The sequence below is a fragment of the Vanacampus margaritifer genome, chromosome 18 (genome assembly GCF_051991255.1).
Source record: "Vanacampus margaritifer isolate UIUO_Vmar chromosome 18, RoL_Vmar_1.0, whole genome shotgun sequence".
NCBI classification, from domain to species: domain Eukaryota; kingdom Metazoa; phylum Chordata; class Actinopteri; order Syngnathiformes; family Syngnathidae; genus Vanacampus; species Vanacampus margaritifer.
Window position 1 is genome coordinate 1,865,299 of NC_135449.1, and position 9,918 is coordinate 1,875,216.

The 9,918-nt window shown below is 41.0% G+C and overlaps 3 protein-coding genes across 4 annotated transcripts in view; 1 reads left to right on the plus strand and 2 right to left on the minus strand.

Moving 5' to 3' along the window:
* The window catches only part of fam53b (family with sequence similarity 53 member B), an 8,831-nt gene extending 5,273 nt beyond the window's left edge, over window positions 1–3,558 (minus strand). Inside the window, exon 1 of the mRNA XM_077551218.1 lies at window positions 3,401–3,558. The gene's annotated coding sequence lies outside the window, so the exon portion shown is untranslated. The remainder of the gene's footprint in view (window positions 1–3,400) is intronic.
* The window catches only part of lhpp (phospholysine phosphohistidine inorganic pyrophosphate phosphatase), a 24,462-nt gene extending 18,741 nt beyond the window's left edge, over window positions 1–5,721 (plus strand). Inside the window, exon 7 of one of the 2 annotated variants that reach the window (XM_077551229.1) lies at window positions 5,576–5,721. In XM_077551229.1, coding sequence (XP_077407355.1) covers window positions 5,576–5,588 — 13 coding nt within the window. In that variant the 3' untranslated portion in view covers window positions 5,589–5,721. Of the gene's footprint in view, window positions 1–2,088; window positions 2,246–5,575 lie in introns of those variants that run through there. The other variant, XM_077551228.1, reaches the window with a different exon arrangement.
* hpdl (4-hydroxyphenylpyruvate dioxygenase-like) lies at window positions 5,124–9,790 on the minus strand. The gene is made up of 5 exons (XM_077551216.1): window positions 8,530–9,790; window positions 7,793–7,959; window positions 7,544–7,695; window positions 6,509–6,627; window positions 5,124–5,747 (listed from the first exon to the last, which is right to left on the minus strand). Exons 1-5 carry the CDS (start codon window positions 9,174–9,176, stop codon window positions 5,558–5,560), a joined length of 1,275 nt encoding a protein of 424 aa, XP_077407342.1. The 5' UTR covers window positions 9,177–9,790; the 3' UTR covers window positions 5,124–5,557.
* Between the last annotated feature and the right edge of the window lie 128 nt (window positions 9,791–9,918).

Sequence of the window (9,918 nt, forward strand, 5' to 3'; positions counted from 1 at the left end):
CAGTCGTGCAAGCGAGGCGGGGGCGAAAGTTCTTCTCAAAGTCAAAGTTGTGTAATTGAATCCTCAGATTGAGGCCGGCGGCTGGGAATAGTCGACCTTGCGGTTATCAAAACAAAGCTCCCTGGTTGTGGAGGATGCGAGTACCACGCAGCCACGTCGCTTCAGCGTGGCCCGGATGGACGACGTCACAGAACCGGGCTTACATCCATCTTGTAATAATTGGCATTCCTGGCCTTCATCACCGCAGCAAGCGCAATGCGAGGACGACACAGATGATGTTTAGCATTAGCATGTAGCATCGATCTGACTGGAGAGAGTTGTGTAAAAAGGGCATTTACAAAGTGCCATATGCCATAAAATACATCAATATTTAAAATACACAAATACAAAAAAAAAATAACACTAATACATATTTCAAATGGATTAAATAGAAGGATTTGTTTTCACATTTACTGCATGTCCAAATGATCTGTGTTGGTCCAAAATATGGAGCGCTACTAAAAGTGCTTGTCCTCAAACACTTCCCGTGTACTTCCTGAAAAAGGGGGGTGGGGAGGGGGGGGTCACAAAGTCTGATATTCCCCAATTAGAGCAGCTTTTTTCCCCATACATTGGCTAGACTGTAATCCCCCAGCCAACAAACATTACATAAGGATTTGGGTCTTGACTGACAATTAGCGCTAATGCTAATCCACGCTATAACCCTTAAGACAGCTGGTCCAAAAAAAATACAAATAAACCTTCGAGGGTTGAACATGTTTAAAAATGTCGTTGCGACAAGAAAGACCATTAAGACGCTTTAGAAAACTATTAAGACCGTTTAGAGAACATTTAGGAAGTGCTGCGACCTAAAACAAACCCTGACGTGAAATCATCATTCGTTAGCTTAGCAAATGTTTGCCCCTCAGTGGGATACAAATTTAGGGGCGTTTGTTTACTTAATGGTCCCGTGTGAGCTATTGTCACCTGTTTTTATTTGATTTGGGTTCACCGTTAAAAATTAAAAAAAAAAAGTCTCAAAGCGCTAATAAAAGGAACTACGTAACCTAATGTAGGTGGAGAGCGCCTTAAAAATTTATTCGAGTAAAGCTCATGGCCTGCGTTTAACTTGCCCTGTTTGAACCCCGTCTCGTGTCAAAACGTGGAGGGTGCGTTATGACAAAACATGTCATAAACGAAAAAAGTCACGCTACACACGCCGCCTAATTGACGGTTGGAACCAGTTTTTCTGACGCAACGTGCCTAATCGCTGCGGTAATTCACTCACAGGCCAAACTTTGTCGTCGCTGTTGTTATGAATTAAATGGCAGGTGCCGGAGTGACGGGCTCAAAGAAAACATACCAAAGTTCACCTTCGTCCATTTATGAATGAAATGAGCTCAGCAGAGGAGGGGGGGTCCCGGGGTGGGCCAATGTCTCCTCCAGCTTGCAGCTGCCCGCTTACCATAAACACAAAAGCGCAGCGTGGCCACCAAGCAGAGGCGCACTCCCAAGGGGGCCTGCTGTTCAATTATCCCCCCCTGCCCCCACAATCACCGCCACTGTATACGTTAGTGCAGGAGCAACGTCCAAAATGGGAGTCCATTAAAGGCAAACAATTGAAAACACAAACATGCTCATACCCGCGCAGCACGACAGCACAGAAGCGCACTCGCCTCCTTTCACGCGGCGATCCAGCAAAATTGAGAGCAAACCCCAAATGTGCCTGCCGCAGAATTTGGGTCCCCTAACCTTTATTGAGGTTTTATCGAGGACGGTCCCGATTCTGAGTTTCGTGTCCTGAGTCCGAGCACATTTCACCATCCCCATTGTTTTGTCCCGATTTTACGCAGGTTTTTAGGCAATGTGTATGGCAATTTTTTATTTTACAGTACATTCCTTCCTATTTACTTTCACATTCACATTTTGCCTTCTCATTCTCATCCGCATCTAATTGCTAACAGCCGTGTTTTCGTCCTGACTTGACTACAACCGCAACATGTACACTTGTTACGCAAGTACATCATGTGCGGGATTATACGGCGAGACCACTGGAGCTCTTCTGATGACCCTCGTTAAGTTTTTCCTTTGTTTGTTTGTTTGTTTAAGGGAAGAGAACTCTCTGGTTTGACCCCCAGCAACAAGAACAATCAGTGCTACCCTTTAACAGCCAAGATCTCGCTCACAAAAGGAGTATTAGTTTGGCAAAGAGAATTGGCGTGACGGGCGAAGTACTTGAAAAAAGTTAAATAAAAGGTCAAATGTGGAGTGGGGAGTGTCACATTTGCCATATGTATCGTCACATCATGGAGTTCAAGGGGTGCGTTTATGAGCCCCACCGCGACTGAATGACTGACGGCAGCGAGTGCTTAAATTTCTGGTTCTGCTAGACTCATAAGACAACAACATTCCAGCGTAATGGCCCTTACTTTAACACAGAAATGGCAAGAAAAACTCACAATAAAAGACGTTTCTAAAAGCCCCACACATCAGGGAGACGCCACTGGCATGAGACGGCGTCTAAACATTTCCTCCATTCTCTGGATTAGAACAAACAAGTCAATAGTAATATGCATGACTAATGGCAATGCATAGGCATTCATGTTGTAGTAAAAAACTTTTTTTAATATAATTAACTATTTATTTTTTTTTTTTACTGGTTCGTATCCCATTTCGGTTCTTAACTAGGATTCTGACACTAAGATAATCTTGATTAAAAAAATAATTATATATATATATATATATATTCACACAGTATCACTGTTTCTATTATGGTAACTTTTTTCCCATTGAACCAAAATCTATTTTTTTTTAAACAGCTTAGTGTGTTAGTGAACATAAAATTATTTTATTTATTTTTTTAAATTCTAGATAAAATCCAAATGTAGGATTAAAAAAAGGACTTAAAGTAAATGGGCAGCTACTATGGCGGACCATTTTTCATTTTCATTACACTCACTGTAGTTCAAGGGGGTCCCCACCCCCACCCTCAGGTGGATCCCTGGGCCCCACTCGCCCCACCCCTTTGCACGCCACTGTGCCCCATGTGGGATCACGAATTTATCTTATCAAAATCATAACAGGACGCTTTAAGTAAAATTAGAATAGATATTGTTTTTATTTGTTTAAAGACATTTTTCGGCACCATTTTAGGACACTGTGCCTTCAGTCGAAACGACAATGCGAGAGAAAAAAAACAAAAACGCAAAATAGTGACTTTATTCCAGTTATTTACACACCCCGAACAAAAGAGACATGACCATGGTCGGTTTAAGTTTTCAAGACAATAAAAAGTTATTTGACTAACAACACTTGTGTTGATGATTGGAAAAACATGTTAAAGAGTGAACAAGTTAGTAAAGACATTTCGTATTTACAACTATTTAGACTTAGTCAAAGCCTGAGTCGAGTGTCTAATTACCTTCGAGCTTCTTTTCACTGTAGCCGGATCATGCTGGGATCTGCTGTGCTTTTTAAAATAAAAACAAACAAAAGAGAAAGTCAGCGTGAGACAAGCAGTCGGGAACACGTTCAGCAGAAAAGTAAAGTGCAACATTTACTCAAGTCCACTGCGCTACTTTCCGACATGGTCCGTGACGTCACACATTGGACGATACCATTTCATGGCAAGCCCGGAGGGGCGTCGCGACTCGTTCCCAGACATTAGAACAGCAATACGTGAATTATTCGACGTCAAACACTCCCATATCCTTAACCAGCCCACGTTAAACGCGCATTTCTAACAGAGTGTGATGTTGGCTGTATATTCAAAGCGCATTTTAAAATAATGTCCCTTGAACGTAATGGATCGATCCGACCGTGCTGCAAAGAAATGTAATCAGTTACACACACGCACACACCAAAGTGCATCCACAACATAAAACTTGAAACCTGATAACTTTCCTATACCAATGTGACCCAGGGGGGTTAATAGTGAGCTGTATCTTCTAAAACTCAAATAAGTTAACCTGTCTTAAAAAAAAAAGAAGGAATAATAAATACATTTATGGCAAACAGATGTCCAGGAAGTGATCTTTGACACATCATGCAGAGTACTCAAGAATAGTCTCACTGTACAAACCGTCTGTTGTTTTTAAAATGTTGTTGTAAACAGATTTAATTGATAATACAGCGCTGGTATACTGCTCATCCTTGTTCGTCGGTCTAAACCCCTCAAATTCCCACATTGCTTATTTATTATAAAATGAATACATTTTGTATAATTCAGTATGGAAAACTACATTTAAAAAAAAAAAAAGGATTCACACCACTGTTATCGAAACTGCTTTAAAAAAAAATAGATGTAGAGTTAAAATGACATTTTGTTTTAATTTTTTAATAAATAAAAAATAATTTGGCAGTATAACGTCTATTGCTCTGCAGTGTCACGTCATGTTCATGTATTTATTCGTAGATAAATCATTTTGAAGTAACTTTCTTTATTTAGTGCTTTTTTCCAAATAAATGACAATGTGATGGATGGGGGACCTAGATTGCCTACCCGTCCTGTTACTTGACGTACAGTACGCTCATCCCTGGCAGAACCCCTTTTGTTAATCAAGGAGTAACATCTGTTGCGTGCCACTAATCCCCCCCCCCCCCCTTCCCCAGCAGCCCCCTTTTCGACGGTCTGCCTTCCGTGTTAAAGGGCAGACAGGATTTGTGCACGAGGGGCTACAAACTTATCTTTGCGTGTTGATTCCACACTTGCATTGTGTTCATGTTGCCCGTAGAGGGCGCTGTCTATCCATCACGAGTCGAAAACGTGAATGACAAAGCTCGTCTCTGGTTTATGGCCCCCACTAACACCATCTGTGGTTCAGACAACTGGCCGAAAGACTCATGTTACAGGGCCTGACCTGTCTCTGCTTTGATGAACAATTTCTCCTCAACTCCACACAAAGAGAAAAGCTAAACATTTATACACTCATTTCATAACTGATGTACTGTTTGCATAGGAGTTCAATGTACGACTTCAAATAACTTTAAGGAATTGTACCCATTGGTGATTAATTGGTTCATGAAAGTAAAATAAATGTCTTGGAAATTTGATACACCAGAGAAAAGCATTCATAATAATCCTACCATCATTGAAGGATTAAAAAATTCATTCACGGTGTAGTTGAAAAAAAAAATAAAGTAAACAACTTTAAGCTGTTTATTGCAACACCCAAGTTTGGTGTTCATTTTAATTGTAAAGTAAACAACACACTCATGATATTATGTTTTGTGAGCACACAAAAAGATACAGTAGTTAAGATAACCCGTTCTTACGATACTGCATGCAATACAAGCAGCAAAGTAAACCCGAACTGGAGTCACAGAGTTAATCGTCAAAGTTTTCACAATAACAGGACATGTATTTTTTTTTTTTTTATGTAACAGTTGATGTTGATTCATAGTGCCACATGGTCCCACAGAATAAATATGTCAATATTAATTTACAACATTCTACCAAAGAGCCCTTCAAAAGATACACTTCTGCATTGATTGACAACACTGCAAAAATAAAATAACAAATAATTTAGTACATTCTTTCTTTCTGCTTAAAAAGCCGCCCAGTGTGCTTTCAAAGTTCTTAACGCAAATGTTGCAGGGCAGTTTGCTGAGCGCCTTCCGCCTTCTTGCCCTCCATGTACGCCTGCACCAACCTCCACAGGGCCCGGACGTTGCCCTCGCCGAAGCCGCTCGAGCCCCGCCGCTCGATCAGCTCCAGGAAGAAGGTGTCCTCGGCGAAGATGGGCTTGGAGAACACCTGCAGCAGGTACCTGGGGGGGGGGGGGGGACGTCATGCTTGAGGACTGTTTGCGTGTTGAAAAATAAGATTGGCCTTCAATCATCATCAAGCTCCAATTTGGGTTGAGTTTTCCCTCATAACATTGATTTAACAATGTAGGAAACGGAATTTTGTATACATTTTGAAATGATTGCTTCTACAACACAATGTCCAATCAATGAATGGTGAGATATTTTTACAACAGGCCTTAAAGCTACTAGTCATTTTTGTGGGCATCAAAACCGCTAAAATTAAAAATAAATAAATGAAAAAAATCATTCAAAAATTTAATACAAAAAATAAATATAAATGGAAATAAAAAAATAAAAAAATATATATAGCCTAAATAAATAAACCTAAAAATAAATACAAAAATTAAAAACGGGATTCAAAAAATAAATCAAAGAATAAAAATGCTCTGCTCACATTTTATTTCATGCTGCAGACACTGTGCAACCTAAGACACGTTAGGACCCCCCCCCCCCCCTCATTTGAAAAACATTTTGACCTCACCGAGCGTCTGCGGCGTGAAATAAATAAATTTGAGAGCAGAATATTTGTATTTATTGGTCTTCCATCTCATGGTGCCTGCAGGCGACGCCGGGTGCAAGCAGCTTTGAAGTACGGAAGCCGCCTGACTCAAAAAATGTATCTCCAGAAAAAAAAAAGAATGCAGAATAGAATAGTGCAATCATAAAAAAAAAAGTCTTACTATAATTGCCCAGGCGTAATATGAGATCATCAGATGCTCACCTCTGCGTCTCGCTGGCTGACGAGGCCTGTTGTTGCGGGTCCGCATCCAGAAGAACGCCGTACCGTGCCAGCTTCTGGGCATCCTGTCCCGACTCCTCAATCTCCTGCAGTTTTCCCACCTGTCACACCACAAGTTTTAATATCCAAAAGATTATTAGGACAAATGAGCAAGTATTTTCTTACAGTCGCCAATTTGGGGAAATGAGCCTACATTTATTTTTATAATGTTCTACTCATTCATTTGAGCAAATAAACATGTAAGCAGATCTCTTAACATGGTATTGATTAGCCAAAAGGTCATTAGGAATTTGTTTAAAAGTGGAGTTTAATATATTCAAAATAATTTAAAATTCCACATTAAAAATTTACTTTAATGAAACAAGAACTAATTGATGACACAAAACAATATTTTAGGGAAATCTTTTTGTATTATTTTAAATTCAACATGTATCTAAACAAGTAAGCATTTTTTTCCAAATTTAATCTGAAAATAAGATGTATTATACTGTAGAAGGTAACCATAGATCTATCGATCTCTAAGAATTGATTACTCAAAAAGGACTACTGTAAATTGGATTTCTTACTAATTCTTAACATTTATTTATTTTTTTCCCAAAAAGGAGAATTTTGATCTTGATGGAATTTTAATGTGTTGTGTTGCTTTTATTATACGGTTTCTGTTTATTGCAAACGTTCTCATAGCCAGTTTATCATAGCTTCTATTGACATTCAAAATGGTATTTAATCAAAAATGTTGAATCTGAATAGTGAGGGTTTATTCTACCTTCCTTTAAGTAAACATCTGAGTCTTAATAAAACAGAAGTGCTCTTAAAATAGAGCCCTGAGGTACACCGCAAGCATGTCAAAGCCACTGTTAAAACTTGTCAGTTATGTTTAACAGGCAAATAGAACATGTATTAAAATTGACTTGGGAAGAAACCCTGTGGCACGCCGAATCGAGTTTGCGTGATGATGATTATTTTTACTTGCTGCCGGGAACAGTTCGTTTATTCCATTGTTGTTTTTACGCAAACCTCAGTGTAGTAGGCAGGCGGCGGCGTGAAGAAGGGCACGCCGGCATGGGCCATGTCGCGCACCGTCCCCATGATGTCGCCCGTGTACAGCCCGATGTGCTGGATCCCCGCCGCTTGGTGCGCCTCCAAGAAAGTGTTGACCTGGTTACTGCCTGGAGGAAAGTCGGACAACGTTGAGTTGACCGATCCGATTGAAAACATTCAATTCATCTTTGCTGTTAGCAATATTTGCTCGGCTGTTGTCGCTACCTTGGCCGGGCAGCGATTCTGCGAGGACAAGCTTGCAGCCGGGCTCGTTTGGCTGTTTGCCGGGCAGCGACAGGCTGGACTCGCCACACTTCCAGTACTCCAGGACGGATAGGCGGAGGCCGATGCCCTTCTGGTTGATGACGAAGCCGCTGTCAGCCTCGTCTTTTCTGCAACGACACATTGCATCAATTGCGAGATGCGGCCAAAATCCACTCAACTTGTTGCGCAGTGTGCGCGGTTCTGCTGTTGGTTCTCAGTGAACAACCGTCCAACAACAACAAACTAACAGAAACGGTCAAAATTTAAGACCCCACTTTTAAAATGACAATTTTAATCAACCTTGTTTGGTCCAAAAGGAACTTGCATAATTATAGGGTTTCAAAGAAATGTATATATATATATATTTTTTTTTTACACGTTTTAATATTTTCTTGTTTTGTACCTAAAAACAAATGATTGTCCTAATCGTAATTTAATTTACTACCAAATTAGTTGTGATTAATATTTTCTTCATAATTGAGCAGCCCTAAGTCCATGCGTATTCGCAGTTTGGCATCCACAAATTTGTTTGCTAATTTTGTTGTTGCTTTTTCAATATATTTTTTAATTTTATTGTAGATGAATTTAGATAAATGCAAAACTTTTTTGATACACGAGAAGAGGAAGCAATTCACAGTTTGTTTTTCTTTTTTAACGATAAACCCTAATTTAAACTAATAGATTTTTGGCTTTCTCACCTATGGATGAAGAACCTCTGGAAGCCAAAAAGTTGCTGGTACCAATTCAAGACTTGCTGGCTGCTGCCGGTGTGGCACGCGTAGGTGATGTGGTCCACATGAGTGACAGCCTCCGGCCGGTTCTGCTGTTGCTCTTGGCCGCCTTCCGTCACCAGGAAACCGGGCAAGAAGCTTCCCTGGTACTCGCTCTTGTCGATCAACGTATGGCACACGTTGCCCACCACCGAGCGCAGGACGGCGTAGGTGACCCGGCCCTGGTGGTCCTGCACGGTGGTGGGCGGCACCGGGAAACTGCAGCCCAGCCGCCGAAGAGCCTCGAACGAGTGGTGAACGTCGTCCACTTCGAAGCACACGTTGCAAACCGTGTCCACCGGGTAGTGCGGAGGGACGTCGTACAGGCAGCCCGCCGGTTGGCGCTCTTCCGCCGCCTCCGGCTCCACATTCCGCCGGGCAGACTCTCCTCGGTTTGCCCTCTCGCTGACGACAAACACCGCCGCTCCAGTCTTGAAGGCCAGCTGCCGGGTCCCCTCCGTCACCTTGGTGGCGAACAGGTTGAACTTGAGTTTGTGAATGAAGTCGCTGGCCAGTTTGTCCACGTCGGAGACGTGCAGAGAAACGTGGTGCATGCGTCTCACGTATGCCGCCATGACGGTTGTGGGAACTACTCACCTACTGCACGCGTCCAAATAGACATGATCCTCACCCCTCCCTTTTTTTTTTTTTAAATTAACATTTACCCATTTTTTTTGTCAATATTGACATTGGGTGTAGTCCAACCCGGCTTGTGCGGATAGTACATTCCCTGCTACAGTACTACTTTTAAATAAAAAGGAACCGTCTTTAATTTTGTCCGCTGGAGGGCGCACTGACTCCCACTTCTGTCACCTTTGCGCTCCAGTTCTGTGAAAATGTATATATCTTGTAGAAATACTCAGCTACGCTAGACAGATAACTGCACCAAGATCTTTCTAAAAAGTTCCCACTGTAGTTTATATGGTATGATGAGAACGGGTCTACACTACACACAATGAACACTAAACAACAACAATAGATGGAAAAGCACAAACCAAATCAAATAGAAAAGTGAGCGGAGCTAATTTTTTAGTGATGTTTACAGTAAAGAAAAAACTTGGTGGGGGTCATCATTACGCTTTTCATTTTTAGTTGAAATCTGAAATGATTTATCTGGCAATGCAAACCCTTATTTTCAGGCTTATTTTTGATTCATAATAATTTAAAAAAATCCTAAATGTGTGATTTGCTCCCTTGAATATTAAAATTTCCCCGATCACATGATTGCCTCGTGACAATCAGTGATCATTTCTTGTTATGTTGCGAATAAATATTATTTCTAAATTGTTAAATATTTTTCCAATTCAATATTTCATA